The sequence below is a fragment of the Montipora foliosa genome, chromosome 2 (assembly GCF_036669935.1).
Source record: "Montipora foliosa isolate CH-2021 chromosome 2, ASM3666993v2, whole genome shotgun sequence".
NCBI lineage: Eukaryota > Metazoa > Cnidaria > Anthozoa > Scleractinia > Acroporidae > Montipora > Montipora foliosa.
Window position 1 is genome coordinate 32,748,372 of NC_090870.1, and position 20,000 is coordinate 32,768,371.

General features: G+C 38.3%; 1 protein-coding gene across 4 annotated transcripts in view; it reads right to left on the bottom strand.

Moving 5' to 3' along the window:
* Nucleotides 1–20,000, bottom strand: part of LOC137992861 (uncharacterized) — a 59,724-nt gene that overhangs the window by 29,248 nt on the left and 10,476 nt on the right. For all 4 annotated transcript variants that reach the window (XM_068838412.1, XM_068838411.1, XM_068838413.1 and 1 more), the window contains 8 exons: nucleotides 11,187–11,474; nucleotides 9,854–10,141; nucleotides 8,526–8,813; nucleotides 7,186–7,473; nucleotides 5,857–6,144; nucleotides 4,171–4,458; nucleotides 2,842–3,129; nucleotides 1,157–1,444 (listed from right to left, as the gene is read on the bottom strand). In XM_068838412.1, coding sequence (XP_068694513.1) covers nucleotides 1,157–1,444; nucleotides 2,842–3,129; nucleotides 4,171–4,458; nucleotides 5,857–6,144; nucleotides 7,186–7,473; nucleotides 8,526–8,813; nucleotides 9,854–10,141; nucleotides 11,187–11,474 — 2,304 coding nt within the window. The remainder of the gene's footprint in view (nucleotides 1–1,156; nucleotides 1,445–2,841; nucleotides 3,130–4,170; nucleotides 4,459–5,856; nucleotides 6,145–7,185; nucleotides 7,474–8,525; nucleotides 8,814–9,853; nucleotides 10,142–11,186; nucleotides 11,475–20,000) is intronic.

Sequence of the window (20,000 nt, forward strand, 5' to 3'; positions counted from 1 at the left end):
GATTTCAGTTGCTTTACTTTTTCGAAGATGCTGTTGAAATTCAACGCCCTGATGGAAGTGTTCTTCTTGAGCGTGGCGATTGCGTCGTGATGGACAATTGTGGTTTTCACCATGGTCTGTTTGTTGAGCCTGTTCTAAGAGAACTGTTGAATGACTATGGCGTGCAGCTTATTTACCAGCCACCTTACTCACCACATCTAAATACGTGTGAATATTGTTTTCACCAAATAAAGGAATTCTTGCGGAGATGTCAAATGTCAGCGATAGAAGAGACCGAAATTGCCATAGCCGAGGGTGTTTCATTGATATCAGCAGCTAATTCAAATAACTATTTTCGCAATTGCGGCTACATATAACAACAAAAGCAATCTTTCGTGTCTTGTAAAGCTGTTGAGCTTTTGCCTCTACTTTATCAGTAAATTCGACAAGTTTCCACTTCGCTGCGTGATGAAACGTTTTATGGAGGCGTGTCTGTCAATCAAATTCGCGTACCCTGATTGGCTAACTTGTAAAAAATGTTTGTTGGGTGGCCACGGTAAGGCGCGTCGCACTATAAAAGTACAAAAATTTTTCTCAGTTGCCTTTCTTTTGTTTATGCCCCTCTTATTGCAATTGGCGTTGCATTACTTGCCATACAAGAGTACAAGTTGAAGATTACAATTTTACTGCATATGTCCAATCAGAAGCGATTGATCTTCTTGAATGTATTCTTAATAAATGGGAAATAGCAAAGCAATCAAGTGTCTATTTGAATAGACGCGTTTATTAAATATAGAGTATTTCTTGACTGGAGCGGTGGAATTTTAATTCCAAAATCTTCTAAAATGCCATGCAACATGACCAGAGTTTGCAAAAGCAACATGTTTACGACAATAACGTGCATTTAAGTAAAAAGAAAAGTCAAATAAACTGTACACAACAATTAAAATAATCGGAGCAGAACGAAAGTTGCCATTCTAGTTCTATTTCTACAATTTCATGACAAATTTGTACACTGTTAAAGCCCGTCGGAACAAATACGACCATGCAAATTCAGTGTTTGATAAAGATGAAGTACACACTAGTCCTTCGTCCTAATTCATTAGGTCTTTTTTCCACGAGAAAAGACCGCATTTTATTTTTTGTGCATTTAATAGACACTTCTTTGACATTTTACCTTTGATGACATACACCTGATTGGCCCACGGTCCACCTTCGCCATCGGACCCACAGGCTGCAGATGTGCCGTACTTGTCGAAGGTCTGGTCCGCTGTAGCACTGGCTGCGCACCATCCTCCATGTTGAACTGCAAACATCTTGTATCCTTTTCTCATTGCAGCCACGGCGCACTTTGCAATGGCGTTCTTTCGAGCACCATAAGATCCATCCAGAATGGAATCTTTTCCTTCCAATGGTTGGATGGCTCGATTGGAGGTGTCTTTGAAGCAGCCGATGGTTTCAAAACCTGATGGAAAGTCAATCTTAATATTTACTATATTGCTGTACGATTTTGGAAGACTATGGCACAACATCACAATGGAAATATAAAAGAAAAGGCCGCAAATAAAATTGCCCGTTCGTGACTGTTATTTAAATTTCTTTATTGTTATTCAACCTAGATCCGCTTACAAAAAGTAACCGATCTAAACAATCCACCAAGGAAAACGGAAACCGCAAAAAGAAAAACGTTCTGAAAATTGGACGAGTACCTATTAATTGGGAATTGTGCGAAAATATCAAGTGAATTGTTTTCGCAATAAATGCAACCAAAAATTGCTAGACCAATTCTTAAAAAAAAAACGACCTACAAAAACGTCAGTTAAGCTATGAAAGACCTTTAATCCAGGTTTGAGTACTGTGTTTTGTAGAGTAATTTTTCTTCATTTTTTGTTAAGTTTTGCCTCCCCTTGGTATTAAAAGTACAAAAATTCGCCTCGGTTGCCTTTCTTTTGTTTATGCCCCTCTTATTGCAATTGGCGTTGCATTACTTGCCATACAAGAGTTTAAGTTGAAGATTACAATTTTACCAACACGGAAAAAAATAAAAAAACGACGATATAAACGCAGATTCCTACTGAGGTTGCCATACTGGCAACCCAGTAATAAATGCAATTAAAAATTGCTCGACCAATTCTTAAGAAAAAAAGGACCCACAAAAACGTCAGTTAAGCTATGAAAGAACTTTAATCCAGGTTTGAGTACTGTGTTTTGTAGAGTAATTTGTCATCATTTTTGTTAAGTTTTGCCCCTGCTTGCTATTAAAAGTACAAAATTTTTTCTCAGTTGCCTTTCTTTTGTTTATGCCCCTCTTATTGCAATTGGCGTTGCATTACTTGCCATACAAGAGTACAAGTTGACGATTACAATTTTACTGCATATGTCCAATCAGAAGCGATTGATCTTCTTCAATGTATTTTTAATAAATGGGAAATAGCAAAGCAATCAAGTGTCTATTTGAATAGAACCGTTTATTAAATATAGAGTATTTCTAGACTGGAGCGGTGGAATTTTAATTCCAAAATCTTCTAAAATGCCATGCAACATGACCAGATTTTGCAAAAGCAACATGTTTACGACAATAACGTGCATTTTAGTAAAAAGAAAAGTCAAATAAACTGTACACAACAATTAAAATAATTGGAGCAGAACGAAAGTTGCCATTCTAGTTCTATTTCTACAATTTCATGACAAATTTGTACACTGTTAAAGCCCGTCGGAACAAATACGACCATGCAAATTCAGTGTTTGATAAAGATGAAGTACACACTAGTCCTTCGTTCTAATTCATTAGGTCTTTTTTCCACGAGAAAAGACCGCATTTTATTTTTTGTGCATTTAATAGACACTTCTTTGACATTTTACCTTTGATGACATACACCTGATTGGCCCACGGTCCACCTTCGCCATCGGACCCACAGGCTGCAGATGTGCCGTACTTGTCGAAGGTCTGGTCCGCTGTAGCACTGGCTGCGCACCATCCTCCATGTTGAACTGCAAACATCTTGTATCCTTTTCTCATTGCAGCCACGGCGCACTTTGCAATGGCATTCTCTCGAGCACCATAAGATCCATCCAGAATGGAATCTTTTCCTTCCAATGGTTGGATGGCTCGATTGGAGGTGTCTTTGAAGCAGCCGATGGTTTCAAAACCTGATGGAAAGTCAATCTTAATATTAACTATATTGCTGTACGATTTTGGAAGACTATGGCACAACATCACAATGGAAATATAAAAGAAAAGGCCGCAAATAAAATTGCCCGTTCGTGAGTGTTATTTGAATTTTTTTATTGTTATTCCACCTAGATCCGCTTACAAAAAGTAACCGATCTAAACAATCCACCAAGGAAAACGGACACCGCAAAAAGGAAAACGTTCTGAAATATGGACGAGTATCTATTAATTCGGAATTGTGCGAGAATATCAAGTGAATTCTTTTTGCAATAAATGCAACCAAAACTTGTAGACCAATTCTTAAGAAAAAAAGGACCTACAAAAACGTCAGTTAAGCTATGAAAGACCTTTAATCCAGGTTTGAGTACTGTGTTTTGTAGAGTACTTTGTCATCATTTTTTGTTAAGTTTTGCCCCTCCTTGGTATTAAAAGTACAAAAATTCCTCTCGGTCACCTTCTTTTGTTTATGCCCCTCTTATTGCAATTGGCGTTGCATTACTTGCCATACAAGAGTACAAGTTGAAGATTACAATTTTACTGCATATGTCCAATCAGAATGGAGTGGTCTTCTTGAATGTATTTCTAATAAATGGGAAATAGCAAAGCAATCAAGTGTCTATTTGAATAGACCCGTTTATTAAATATAGAGTATTTCTTGATTGGAGCGGTGGAGTTAAATCTTGTAAAGTGCTATGCAACATGACCAGATTTCGCAAAAGCAACATGTTTACGACAATAAAGTGCATTTTAGTAAAAAAAAAAGTCAAATAAACTGTACATAACAATTAAAATAATCGGAGCAGAACGAAAGTTGCCATTCTAGTTCTATTTCTACAATTTCATGAGAAATTTGTACACTGTTAAAGCCCGTCGGAACAAATACGACCATGCAAATTCAGTGTTTGATAAAGATGAAGTACACTTTAGTCCTTCGCCCTAGTTCATTAGGTCTTTTTTCCACGAGAAAAGACCGCATTTTATTTTTTGTGCATTTAATAGACATTTCTTTGACATTTTACCTTTGAATACATAAACCTGATTGGCCCACGGTCCACCTTCGCCATCGGACCCACAGGCTGCAGATATGCCGTACTTGTCGAAAGTCTGGTCCGCTGTAGCACTGGCTGCGCACCATCCTCCATGTTGAACTGCAAACATCTTGTATCCTTTTCTCATTGCAGCCACGGCGCACTTTGCAATGGCGTTCTTTCGAGCACCATAAGATCCATCCAGAATGGAATCTTTTCCTTCCAATGGTTGGATGGCTCGACTGGAGGTGTCTTTGAAGCAGCCGATGGTTTCAAAACCTGATGGAAAGTCAATCTTAATATTTACTATATTGCTGTACGATTTTGGAAGACTATGGCACAACATCACAATGGAAATATAAAAGAAAAGGCCGCAAATAAAATTGCCCGTTCGTGACTGTTATTTGAATTTCTTTAAATGTTATTCCACCTAGATCCGCTTACAAAAAGTAACCGATCTAAACAATCCACCAAGGAAAACGGAAACCGCAAAAAGAAAAACGTTCTGAAAATTGGACGAGTACCTATTAATTCGGAATTGTGCGAAAATATCAAGTGAATTGTTTTCGCAATAAATGCAACCAAAAATTGCTAGACCAATTCTTAAAAAAAAAACGACCTACAAAAACGTCAGTTAAGCTATGAAAGACCTTTAATCCAGGTTTGAGTACTGTGTTTTGTAGAGTAATTTTTCTTCATTTTTTGTTAAGTTTTGCCTCCCCTTGGTATTAAAAGTACAAAAATTCGTCTCGGTTGCCTTTCTTTTGTTTATGCCCCTCTTATTGCAATTGGCGTTGCATTACTTGCCATACAAGAGTTTAAGTTGAAGATTACAATTTTACCAACACGGAAAAAAATAAAAAAACGACGATATAAACGCAGATTCCTACTGAGGTTGCCATACTGGCAACCCAGTAATAAATGCAATTAAAAATTGTTGGACCAATTCTTAAGAAAAAAAGGACCCACAAAAAAGTCAGTTAAGCTATGAAAGAACTTTAATCCAGGTTTGAGTACTGTGTTTTGTAGAGTAATTTGTCATCATTTTTGTTAAGTTTTGCCCCTGCTTGCTATTAAAAGTACAAAAATTTTTCTCAGTTGCCTTTCTTTTGTTTATGCCCCTCTTATTGCAATTGGCGTTGCATTACTTGCCATACAAGAGTACAAGTTGACGATTACAATTTTACGGCATATGTCCAATCAGAAGCGATTGATCTTCTTGAATGTATTCTTAATAAATGGGAAATAGCAAGGCAATCAAGTGTCTATTTGAATAGAACCGTTTATTAAATATAGAGTATTTCTTGACTGGATCGGTGGAATTTTAATTCCAAAATCTTCTAAAATGCCATGCAACATGACCAGATTTTGCAAAAGCAACATGTTTACGACAATAACGTGCATTTTAGTAAAAAGAAAAGTCAAATAAACTGTACACAACAATTAAAATAATTGGAGCAGAACGAAAGTTGCCATTCTAGTTCTATTTCTACAATTTCATGACAAATTTGTACACTGTTAAAGCCCGTCGGAACAAATACGACCATGCAAATTCAGTGTTTGATAAAGATGAAGTACACACTAGTCCTTCGTTCTAATTCATTAGGTCTTTTTTCCACGAGAAAAGACCGCATTTTATTTTTTGTGCATTTAATAGACACTTCTTTGACATTTTACCTTTGATGACATACACCTGATTGGCCCACGGTCCACCTTCGCCATCGGACCCACAGGCTGCAGATGTGCCGTACTTGTCGAAGGTCTGGTCCGCTGTAGCACTGGCTGCGCACCATCCTCCATGTTGAACTGCAAACATCTTGGATCCTTTTCTCATTGCAGCCACGGCGCACTTTGCAATGGCATTCTCTCGAGCACCATAAGATCCATCCAGAATGGAATCTTTTCCTTCCAATGGTTGGATGGCTCGATTGGAGGTGTCTTTGAAGCAGCCGATGGTTTCAAAACCTGATGGAAAGTCAATCTTAATATTTACTATATTGCTGTACGATTTTGGAAGACTATGGCACAACATCACAATGGAAATATAAAAGAAAAGGCCGCAAATAAAATTGCCCGTTCGTGAGTGTTATTTGAATTTTTTTATTGTTATTCCACCTAGATCCGCTTACAAAAAGTAACCGATCTAAACAATCCACCAAGGAAAACGGACACCGCAAAAAGGAAAACGTTCTGAAATATGGACGAGTACCTATTAATTCGGAATTGTGCGAGAATATCAAGTGAATTCTTTTTGCAATAAATGCAACCAAAACTTGTAGACCAATTCTTAAGAAAAAAAGGACCTACAAAAACGTCAGTTAAGCTATGAAAGACCTTTAATCCAGGTTTGAGTACTGTGTTTTGTAGAGTACTTTGTCATCATTTTTTGTTAAGTTTTGCCCCTCCTTGGTATTAAAAGTACAAAAATTCCTCTCGGTCACCTTCTTTTGTTTATGCCCCTCTTATTGCAATTGGCGTTGCATTACTTGCCATACAAGAGTACAAGTTCAAGATTACAATTTTCCTGCATATGTCCAATCAGAATGTAGTGGTCTTCTTGAATGTATTTCTAATAAATGGGAAATAGCAAAGCAATCAAGTGTCTATTTGAATAGAACCGTTTATTAAATATAGAGTATTTCTTGATTGGAGCAGTGGAGTTAAATTTTGTAAAGTGCTATGCAACATGACCAGATTTCGCAAAAGCAACATGTTTACGACAATAAAGTGCATTTTAGTAAAAAAAAAAGTCAAATAAACTGTACACAACAATTAAAATAATCGGAGCAGAACGAAAGTTGCCATTCTAGTTCTATTTCTACAATTTCATGAGAAATTTGTACACTGTTAAAGCCCGTCGGAACAAATACGACCATGCAAATTCAGTGTTTGATAAAGATGAAGTACACTTTAGTCCTTCGCCCTAGTTCATTAGGTCTTTTTTCCACGAGAAAAGACCGCATTTTATTTTTTGTGCATTTAATAGACATTTCTTTGACATTTTACCTTTGAATACATAAACCTGATTGGCCCACGGTCCACCTTCGCCATCGGACCCACAGGCTGCAGATATGCCGTACTTGTCGAAAGTCTGGTCCGCTGTAGCACTGGCTGCGCACCATCCTCCATGTTGAACTGCAAACATCTTGTATCCTTTTCTCATTGCAGCCACGGCGCACTTTGCAATGGCGTTCTTTCGAGCACCATAAGATCCATCCAGAATGGAATCTTTCCCTTCCAGTGGTTGGATGGCTCGATTGGAGGTGTCTTTGAAGCAGCCGATGGTTTCAAAACCTGATGGAAAGTCAATCTTTATATTTACTATATTGTTGTACGATTTTGGAAGACTATGGCACAACATCACAATGGAAATATACAAGAAAAGGCCGCAAATAAAATTGCTCGTTCGTGAGTGTTATTTGAATTTCTTTAATTGTTATTCCACCTAGATCCGCTTACAAAAAGTAACCGATCTAAACAATCCACCAAGGAAAACGGAAACCGCAAAAAGGAAAACGTTCTGAAAATTGGACGAGTACCTATTAATTCGGAATTGTGCGAGAATATCAAGAGAATTTTTTTGCAATAAATTCAACCAAAAATTGCTAGACCAATTTTTAAGAAAAAAAGGACTCACAAAAACGTCAGTTAAGCTATGAAAGAACTTTAATCCAGGTTTGAGTACTGTGTTTTGTAGAGTAATTTGTCATCATTTTTTGTTAAGTTTTGCCCCTGCTTGCTATTAAAAGTACAAAAATTTTTCTCAGTTGCCTTTCTTTTGTTTATGCCCCTCTTATTGCAATTGGCGTTGCATTACTTGCCATACAAGAGTAGGAGTTGAAGATTACAATTTTACTGCATATGTCCAATCAGAAGCGATTGATCTTCTTGAATGTATTCTTAATAAATGGGAAATAGCAAAGCAATCAAGTGTCTATTTGAATAGAACCGTTTATTAAATATAGAGTATTTCTTGACTGGAGCGGTGGAATTTTAATTCCAAAATCTTCTAAAATGCCATGCAACATGACCAGAGTTTGCAAAAGCAACATGTTTACGACAATAACGTGCATTTTAGTAAAAAGAAAAGTCAAATAAACTGTACACAACAATTAAAATAATCGGAGCAGAACGAAAGTTGCCATTCTAGTTCTATTTCTACAATTTCATGACAAATTTGTACACTGTTAAAGCCCGTCGGAACAAATACGACCATGCAAATTCAGTGTTTGATAAAGATGAAGTACACACTAGTCCTTCGTCCTAATTCATTAGGTCTTTTTTCCACGAGAAAAGACCGCATTTTATTTTTTGTGCATTTAATAGACACTTCTTTGACATTTTACCTTTGATGACATAAACCTGATTGGCCCACGGTCCACCTTCGCCATCGGACCCACAGGCTGCAGATGTGCCGTACTTGTCGAAGGTCTGGTCCGCTGTAGCACTGGCTGCGCACCATCCTCCATGTTGAACTGCAAACATCTTGTATCCTTTTCTCATTGCAGCCACGGCGCACTTTGCAATGGCGCTCTGTCGAGCACCATAAGATCCATCCAGAATGGAATCTTTTCCTTCCAATGGTTGGATGGCTCGATTGGAGGTGTCTTTGAAGCAGCCGATGGTTTCAAAACCTGATGGAAAGTCAATCTTAATATTTACTATATTGCTGTACGATTTTGGAAGACTATGGCACAACATCACAATGGAAATATAAAAGAAAAGGCCGCAAATAAAATTGCCCGTTCGTGAGTGTTATTTTAATTTCTTTATTGTTATTCCACCTAGATCCGCTTACAAAAAGTAACCGATCTAAACAATCCACCAAGGAAAACGGAAACCGCAAAAAGGAAAACGTTCTGAAATATGGACGAGTATCTATTAATTCGGAATTGTGCGAGAATATCAAGTGAATTCTTTTTGCAATAAATGCAACCAAAACTTGTAGACCAATTCTTAAGAAAAAAAGGACCTACAAAAACGTCAGTTAAGCTATAAAAGACCTTTAATCCAGGTTTGAGTACTGTGTTTTGTAGAGTACTTTGTCATCATTTTTTGTTAAGTTTTGCCCCTCCTTGGTATTAAAAGTACAAAAATTCCTCTCGGTCACCTTCTTTTGTTTATGCCCCTCTTATTGCAATTGGCGTTGCATTACTTGCCATACAAGAGTACAAGTTGAAGATTACAATTTTACTGCATATGTCCAATCAGAATGGAGTGGTCTTCTTGAATGTATTTCTAATAAATGGGAAATAGCAAAGCAATCAAGTGTCTATTTGAATAGACGCGTTTATTAAATATAGAGTATTTCTTGATTGGAGCGGTGGAGTTAAATCTTGTAAAGTGCTATGCAACATGACCCGATTTCGCAAAAGCAACATGTTTACGACAATAAAGTGCATTTTAGTAAAAAAAAAAGTCAAATAAACTGTACACAACAATTAAAATAATCGGAGCAGAACGAAAGTTGCCATTCTAGTTCTATTTCTACAATTTCATGACAAATTTGTACACTGTTAAAGCCCGTCGGAACAAATACGACCATGCAAATTCAGTGTTTGATAAAGATGAAGTACACTTTAGTCCTTCGCCCTAGTTCATTAGGTCTTTTTTCCACGAGAAAAGACCGCATTTTATTTTTTGTCAATTAATAGACATTTCTTTGACATTTTACCTTTGAATACATAAACCTGATTGGCCCACGGTCCACCTTCGCCATCGGATCCACAGGCTGCAGATATGCCGTACTTGTCGAAAGTCTGGTCCGCTGTAGCACTGGCTGCGCACCATCCTCCATGTTGAACTGCAAACATCTTGTATCCTTTTCTCATTGCAGCCACGGCGCACTTTGCAATGGCGTTCTTTCGAGCACCATAAGATCCATCCAGAATGGTATCTTTCCCTTCCAATGGTTGGATGGCTCGATTGGAGGTGTCTTTGAAGCAGCCGATAGTTTCAAAACCTGATGGAAAGTCAATCTTAATATTTACTATATTGTTGTACGATTTTGGAAGACTATGGCACAACATCACAATGGAAATATAAAAGAAAAAACCCGCAAATAAAATTGCCCGTTCGTGAGTGTTATTTGAATTTCTTTAAATGTTATTCCACCTAGATCCGCTTACAAAAAGTAACCGATCTAAACAATCCACCGAGGAAAACGGAAACCGCAAGAAGAAAAACTTTCTGAAAATTGGACGGGTACCTATTAATTCGGAATTGTGCGAGAATATCAAGTGAATTGTTTTTGCAATAAATTCAACCAAAAATTGCTAGACCAATTCTTTAGAAAAAAAGGACCTACAAAAACGTCAGTTAAGCTATAAAAGACCTTTAATCCAGGTTGGAGTATTGTGTTTTGTAGAGTAATTTGTCATCATTTTTTGTTAAGTTTTGCCCCTCCTTGGTATTAAAAGTACAAAAAGTCCTCTAGGTCAACTTTCTTTTTGTTTATGCCCCTCTTATTGCAGTTGGCGTTGCATTACTTGCCATACAAGAGTACAAGTTGAAGATTACAATTTTACTGCATATGTCCAATCAGATTGGAGTGGTCTTCTTGAATGTATTCTTAATAAATGGGAAATAGCAAAGCAATCAAGTGTCTATTTGAATAGAACCGTTTATTAAATATAGAGTATTTCTTGACTGGAGCGGTGGGATTAACTGTTCTAAAATGCCATGCAACATGACCCGATTTCGCAAAAGCAACATGTTTACGACAATAAAGTGCATTTTAGTAAAAAAAAAAGTCAAATAAACTGTACACAATAATTAAAATAATCGGAGCAGAACGAAAGTTGACATTCTAGTTCTATTTCTACAATTTCATGAGAAATTTGTACACTGTTAAGCCCGTCGGAACAAATACGACCATGCAAATTCAGTGTTTGATAAAGATGAAGTACACACTAGTCCTTTGTCCTAGTTCATTAGGTCTTTTTTCCACGAGAAAAGACCGCATTTTATTTTTTGTGCATTTAATAGACACTTCTTTGACATTTTACCTTTGATGACATAAACCTGATTGGCCCACGGTCCACCTTCGCCATCGGACCCACAGGCTGCAGATGTGCCGTACTTGTCGAAGGTCTGGTCCGCTGTAGCACTGGCTGCGCACCATCCTCCATGTTGAACTGCAAACATCTTGTATCCTTTTCTCATTGCAGCCTCGGCACACTTTGCAATGGCGTTCTTTCGAGCACCATACGATCCATCCAGTATGGAATCTTTTCCTTCCAATGATTGGATGGCTCGATTGGAGGTGTCTTTGAAGCAGCCGATGGTTTCAAAACCTGATGGAAAGTCAATCTTAATATTTACTATAGTGATGTACGATTTTGCAAGATTATGGCACAACATCACAATGAAAATATAAAGGAAAAGGCCGCAAATAAAATTGCCCGTTCGTGAGTGTTATTTAAATTTTTTTATTGTTATTCCACCTAGATCCGCTTACAAAAAGTAACAGATCTAAACAATCCACCAAGGAAAACGGAAACCGCAAAAAGGAAAACGTTCTGAAAATAAGACGAGTACCTATTAATTCGGAATTGTGCGAGAATATCAAGGGAATTTTTCTTTGCTACTAGACCCTCGGTGAGGGTACACTGGGTTGCCTGTGGTACGTGCAATGTTCCAAACAATTTTTTTCAAGGTCATTAAGAATTCATACCAGAAGAGGCCCTTTGGCTCACAGGTGCTCGCACGTTCGTAGGGCGAAACAGATCTGTCCTTGCGTAATATGTAGCTCTAACAGTGCACGATATTGTTTTGGTATTGTCTATTATTGTAGTGCCATGGTAGAAGTCTTTGGTAAATAGTCTGAGAAGACATGTGGTTACTAGCAAGGTGCTGAACCCATATATACCTCTCATAAAATAAAAGCATCGGACCGAAAATACTATTAACGCTAACAAATGCGAACTCAGCAAGGTACAGATCTTGTTAGCTTGCTTTACGCAAAAACAAATATTGATGCAAAAGTAAATCACTATTGATAGACAGTTTTTAGAAAGAGCAGAAGTAAGTCTCCAGGACGGTCGATCGAGAATATTATATTTACGACATGAAAACAACATTAATTTTGAACCGTGAAGATAGAATATAAAAAGTTACGATCAGCGACAAACATTTTGGGAGATTTTTGCAACGTTCAAATAAATCGCCAAATCGAAAGTGACATGGCCGGAATTCAGCGGGCGCCGTGATTAAGTTACCGCGGCATGTTTACTTGTCAAACATTGAAGCATCTGTGTCAAATGATGGCAAGATACCGGGTTTTTGTAAATTTCTTTTTCTGTCAAGTGTTATAAAGTTTGACAATGAAATGAGCGAAGTCAAAACAAAGATCACAATCACCCAACTCTTGTTTATGCAAAGTCAAAATTTACTCTCCAAGACGCGTTCGACGTTATTTATCACCAGGTAATTTCATCAGTTTGGAAATGGCAGCTACTTTATTATTTATCTGCGTCACAATTTTTCACTGATTTTGGGGCTCATTTTGTTGAAACTCAAGCACGCTTCCAACAGGCCTGTGAACCCTTCCTGCTTACAGAGCAATACTAAAAAACTTCTCCCATATCACATTTCAACCTTAAGCTCTGAAATTCAATGCATAACATGATATTATAATTTACAAAGGCAGAAAATACCACAGAATCCTTTTCCAGCGAAAAATTTATTGAAACAAACAACATATCTGCTCATAGAGGCGAGAACCTCTTCCTATTTCATTGCGTGCGTGAAGGCAAGAAACTCAATCGTGTCAAACTACCATATACTTCAGGTAAATACAGCTCACTTTGATTTCGGCTCGACGGGCGATAGATTGTTGTCGAAGTCCATTACTCGTCGCTTTTAAGATTCCACCGCCTGTATATCCAATTGACCTGCCATTAATGAGCTTCATAAGGGTATATTTTGTTCAAAGATCCACTAAAACGCCATTCGCGTTACATGACTTTCGACGCCATTGTCGGTTGAGTTAATCGTTCTACTGTGTCCACCAGAGAAATCTACGCATTTCCCACTACCCTCTCGATAAGAAAATACGCGCAGAAGGCTCTATGCACAAAGCCACCACTTAGCAGGGGAGTGACGGGCAAGACTTTTACCGACAGGGAAAAAACTAAACTAAACCCTCCGTGAGGGTACACTGGGTTGTCTGTGGTGCGTGCAGCGCTCCAGGTAATTTTTGTCAAGTTGCCGGGGTCATTAAGACCATTTAAGGGAACACCCAGAGGTCATACCAGCAGAGGCTCTTTGGCTCACAGGTCCTCACACGTCCGTACGACGAAACAGATCCTTTTCTGAGGTTAAAAACCTGGCTACCGGCCTATTAATTAATCATTTGTCAGAAAGAAGAAATTCCTGTCCTCTTTAAAAAAAGTTGACACGCATTGCTTACGAATGGTAGTGAAGTAACACAGCGATTTATTCTATAATGTCAACTGAGCTGTGTGTTGTCTTCCAGGAGATTCAAGTTGTCCTTGCGTAATATGTAGCTTTAACAGTGCACGCTATTGTTTTGGTATTGTCTATCATTGTAGTGCCATGGTAGAAATCTTGGGTAAATAGCCTGAGAAGACATGTGGTTACTAGCAAAGTTCTGAACCCAGAAAGATTGAAGAAAATAAATGGGAAGTGAAAAACATTGTCTTCTGGGATGACATGTTGACAGTCGTCTTTGCGTGATATGTAGGTCTAACAGTACACGATATTGTTTTTGTATTGTCTATCATTGTAGCGCCTTGGTAGAAGTCTTAGATAAATAGCCCCTTGAGAAGACATGTGGTTACTAGCAAAGTACTGAACCCAGAGAGATTGAAGAAAATAAAAGGGAATGGAGAAACATTGGCTTCTGGGCTGACATGTTGATCATGCAACTTCTTTCCACCACAAGTGTAAGCGTGCACTGACAGCACCTGACAGTTTTGTAAACAAAAGTTTAAAGCTGAATTTAATCTCTAGGGATCCGGTGGGGTTAGTATCTGAATGGGCGACCTAAGAAATATACCACTCAGTAACAGAAGCATAGGACCGAAAATTCTATTTTCATGCTATCAAATGCGAACCAAGCAAAATACAGATTTTGTAAGCTTGCTTTATGCAAAACGAATATTGATGTAAAAGTAAATAAATATGGATACACAGTTTTTAAGGGTAGTAGCCAAAACGCGGGGCCGGGGCCGGGGTCGGGGCCGAGGTCGGGGTCGGGGCCGGGGTCGGGGTGTCTTTTTTTCCAAAATTTTGTTTCATTTTGTCGTCATTCTCGAATGACTGTCATTTATGGTGGCAATAAGTAAAAAAAATTGAGGAACCTACGGAAGCCATGAAAGCTCTTAAGGGGCATTTTAGTTTTTCTTAAAATCGTACTTTGTTTTTTTGTCTTTCCGAAAATCGAAGTTTGTTGTTCGAAATTAAGAGAATTTCCGAAATTTTCTAAAATTGGAGTTTATGGAATACACGCTAACTGCCAGACAGAGTCCCATCGTAATATTCACTTCGTTAAAAAAAAAAACGACAATAGAATCACAGTTCCACGATGATCGTCACGCAGTCATGCAACGTTCTTTTTGCTTGTTTGTTCGTTTTGTTGTCAATGTTGTTGTCTGATTTACCACAAACGGTTTGTAGTAAAGTCAGTCGCATAGGAACTTGCTAGCCAATTCTATTCAGACTTCAAGGGATCGAATCCAATTTTACGAGAAAAAGCACAACCACACTTAAAACAATTTTGCGAAAACAAGCAACTGAGAACGTTTGCGTGACGACCATAGTGGAATTATGGCTATGTTCTGTTTCGTTTTAATTGTATTGCGGAGAAGTTTCTTAGGAAGTAAACATTAAAATGTGGAGCTCAGCGAGTCTTCAGTGTTTCTAGGTGATTCGCACCTACGTACGAGGCACTACTTTAAGGCAAGATCACGCCACTGATAATGCTGTAGATTTTCAGATTTTTATTCATACTAGCTGCTCGATCGATATGTCGTTGAACTAGTCGACTGAAAGGAAAATATTACAGAAGTAAATTAATGTTTTGGAATGCCGGCGATAGGCTAAAAGAAGAATGCAACTGATTTCTTGAATATAGTACAATTTGTGTCTTCTAATCTACACGATCTTATGGTTTGATTTCTTCTATTGATTATCTTTAACGTTCTTGATCGGAGGAAAGTGAAAAAGTAATTTGCGCGTTTGCAGTTTCGATTTATATATTTCTGAATTTCTAATTAGTTGTCACCTTTCAACTCATGCAAACTTGCTGTGGTAAATAAAATTGCAAAGATAGTTCCATACATTAAAACAATTAAGCGACATAACTTAACGTGCGAGGCGCGAATCACTTGGTTTAACGTATTAAATTTCAGTCGGAAATTCTTTTCGAAAAGCAAACGATGTCCCCTTCGAAGCTTCCGTACGTTCCTTATATTTTTTGACTAATTTCCATCATAGATGAAGGAAAGATGCCGAACATTAGAAAATAACAGTACGGGAGAATAACTACAAAAATTGAAATGAAAAAATTTTGAACAAAAAAAAAACACACCCCGACCCCGACTCCGGCCCGGCCCCGGCCCCGCGTTTTGGCCAATCAGAGTAGCCCTCGTGGACCCCAGGGGATAGAGTTGTCAATCAAAGTTTGCCACACGCAGTGAAGCGTGACTGCCACATGCTAGGTATTCCGAATAGGCCATTTTACAGTTGTTTGCTCAGCGACCAAGCCTTTGAATGGCTGCGAGGCTGCCGGTGACCTTGCATTGATACAGACCTCTCTGCTTTTATCATGTAAATTGTGTTGTTGTAACGCTAATTAGTCCATATTAACATTACAAAAGCATGAAGGTTTGTATCAAAACAGGGTCACCGGCAGCCTCGCTTTCATTGCTAGGCCTGGTAACGTAGCCACAACTGTAAAATGGTCTATTACGCGACTATCAGAGGAAAATAATTCAAGAATATCTGTCTTGCATAGATCTGTTTGTGTCTGCTCCAACCAGAGCTGGGAAAAGTCTGACCTTTGAACTAGTCCCGTACGCTTTTGGTCGTTTACTTGGAGAGGATTGCAATGCTATCGTATTCGTAATTGTTCCGCTGATTTCAATCACGAAAGATTTGGTCTCCAGCCGCAATTGTCGTGGCATTAGAGCGTCATATGTAGGAGACAACACATGTAAAATCTTAAGTATAAACTGGTGTTTGGAAGTCCCGAGGCGATTCTCAACGACTATCGACACATTTTTCGTCGAATGGAACAAAAAAATTAAAAATGCACGTGTATTCATCGACGAGAGTCATTGCATCGCTAAATGGTCAGCTTAAGTTTCACTAACACAAGGAAAGGTTACCGTTTATACAAACGTTGGCCGTGTAGCACTTATATTTTAAACAGAGTTAACGGAATAGAGTGTAATGTGAGTGCTAGATTTTCTATCCCATATAGATCTAACCCGAAGGTTGTGGGTTCAGTTCCCACCCTGGTCAGAGTTTTTCTCTGTCCTTGTGTGGGGCCATTTCCATCAGTAGGGCTAACGCTCACATGGTTCATATGGGATAGAATATTTAGCACTCACATTACACTCCATTCTGTTAACTCTGTTTAAGTTTCACTAAGATGAATCTTTTAATCCCGGTCTAGTACGTCTCCTACACCTGAAGCCTACCTGATCTTTCATGAGTGAAATCAATTGACTTTCTTGACGATTCGAAACTTTCCCTTACTTGCTAATCTTTCGAATTGGTGTTTCGTTTCTATCAGCACAAATCACGGCACAAGTGTTGGTCCAAAAAATACCACTGGAGATCTCCTTTCCAAGCGGCGACTCGAGATTGAAAATAAGCTTTCGTTTTTTTTCATCTTTGTTTCTGAAACCTTTAGCACCGTCAAAGTCAACAAATTTCCTCTTTCGATTTCGTAGAAACAAATATGTTCGACTGTTTTCGTCGGATTGCGCCATCAAGTGCAGGACTTACGAATGACGTCATTCCCTTTTTGGCGCGAGACGCAAATGAAAACCTTGCAAGCGAGACAAGTCGACCTTTCGCGACTTTGTCGCTCGCTCATTTACTTCGTGTACGAAAAATCACGATTCGCTGGCTAAAAGATTTTCTCCTGGGATTATCGTGAGGTCGACTTTGTGGCAAGTCTAGCAATTAGCGTGTATTCCATAAACTCCAATTTTAGAAAATTTCGGAAATTCTCTTAATTTCGAACAACAAACTTCGATTTTCGGAAAGACAAAAAAACAAAGTACGATTTTAAGAAAAACTAAAATGCCCCTTAAGAGCTTTCATAGCTTCCGTAGATTCCTCAATTCTTTTTACTTATTGCCACCATAAATGACAGTCATTCGAGAATGACGACAAAATGAAACAAAATGTTGGAAAAAGACACCCCGACCCCGACCCCGGCCCCGACCCCGGCCCCGACCCCGGCCCCGGCCCCGACCCCGGCCCCTGCCCCGGCCCCGCGTTTTGGCTACTGCCGTTTTTAAGAAGAGCAGAAGGAAGTTTCAGGACGGTAGATCGAGAATAAAATATTTTGCCATCGGTAACAAAATTTACGACATGAAAACAACATTAATTTTGAACCACGAATATAAAAAGTTACCATCAGTGAAGAACATTTTGGGAGGTTTTAGTTGTTTTGTTGTAATTGTACTTTTAGCTCAGCACCGAGTAAATCGCACATCGAATTCAGCGAGCGCAGTGATCAAGTTACCGCGGCATGTTTACTCGCGAAACAGTGAAGCATCTGTGTCAAATGATCATCATAATCTATCATCAACATTTATTTGCCCTTATGTGTATAACAGATTTTAAATCAGACAACAACATTGACAACAAAACGAACAAACAAGCAAAAAGAACGTTGCATGACTGCGTGACGATCATACAGCAGGTTGTTAGGCGAGGAGACCTCAGGAAACCACCAGGCTTATAGGAGAGGCCACCTCGAGATCACAATATTAAACAAAAATAAGGGCTGCGAAGGAGTGCGGCAGGAACTAACTCAGAAATAATTTTAATAAAAACTCTAGCACTTTGTTCTTAAACATAGGAAAGCTTGACAAATTGGTAATAGAGACAGGAAGACAGTTCCAGACCCTAGGTCCTTGGTAAAGAATTGTGAACTTCTTAATGTTCGTGCGACAGGAATGCACACGATAATTACCGGCTGTTCTTGTGTCATATTTATGGACTTGACTGTTTGTCATAAACAGATTGAAGAAAAGTGGAGGCAGCAGATTATTGTGGTAGCGGAACATGAATTTAGCAATATCGAGGGTATTGAGTTGGAAGATGTCTAAGATTTTCAGTTTAGAAAAAAGAGGAGCAGTATGTGCTCGATATTCTGAATTTGTAACAGCTCGCACCACTCGCTTTTGCAGATAATAAATTCTATTTAAATTAGATACGTAAGTGGACGACCACGTAGAGTTACAATAAGTAACGTATGGATAAATTACTGTACAGTACAACAGAAGTTTGGTCTTACAGGATAAGTAGAAACGGGTCCTGGATAAAATACCAACTGATTTAGCGATTTGTTTACAGACAAAGTTTATGTGATATTTCCAAGTAAGGTGTTCGTCTAGATACACCCCAAGAAATTTAGTTTCATTGCTTTGAGTTAGAGTTTGACCCCCAAAGGAGAGAGAAAAACTGCGATTGACTTTCCTCTGACTCGGACTAAATATAACATAATTTGTCTTTTGGACATTAATCGAGAGCTTATTGCATCTTAACCAAACATCAATATTTAGCAACTCATTATTAAGCACATTCGCCAAGTAGTTGGGATTAGAGTTTGAAAGAAAGATACTAGTGTCGTCAGCAAAAAGCAGAGGTTCAGTTAATTTGGAAGCTCTAGGAAGATCATTTATGTATAATATGAAGAACAAAGGGCCCAGGATAGATCCTTGAGGAACTCCAATGCCAAGATACCGGGTTTTTGTTTTTGTTAGCTTTCTTTTTCTTTCAATTGTTATAAATTTTGACAAGAAATGTGCGAATTCAACATAAAGATCACAATCGCCCAACTCTCAGAGGTTGACCATTGTTTCTGGAAAATCAAAAATTTACTTTCCAAGACAAGGATATTTATCACCAAGTAATTCCATCGTTTTGGTAATAGCAGCTACTTTATTATTCATCAGCGTCACAATCTTTTGCCGATTTTGGGGGTCATTTTGTTGAAACTCAAGCACGCTTCCAACAGACCTGTTTATTTTCGTGACTTATGCGTTACCACAAAAATTCTCCGTCTATCACATTTCAACACATGTATGCAAATTTGCTAAGCTCGAAAATTACACAATATGATAAATTTACAAAAGCTAGAAATTTCACAGAAATATTTTCCAGCGAAACATTTATTGAAACAAGCAACATATTTGCTATAAGAGGCAAGAAACCCTTCCTATTTCCGTTGCGTGCGTGCAAGCGAAACACACAATCACAAAGCATGTGCAATAGATCTTTTCGGCTTGTACGTTTTGTTTTCCCAATACAGATCCTGTGATGATACCCAGGAGGTTTGGTCTTTTGTTTTGTTCATTAAAATGAGGGCATGCAGGCATGAATATTATCACATGATCTGTATTGGGAAAACAAAATGTACAAGCCGAAAAGGTTTATTAAATAAATTTCTGACAGTTCGCATCAAACCCTTTTCGAAAGAACCTTGACCGTAAATAACAAAGCACAAAAGAGACAACAAGCTTTCATTCAAATAATTTTTCACTGTCACATTTCCATTTTTTTTTAACCTTTGCAGAGTTGAGTACAGAATGAATGTTACTTGCCAGACAAAC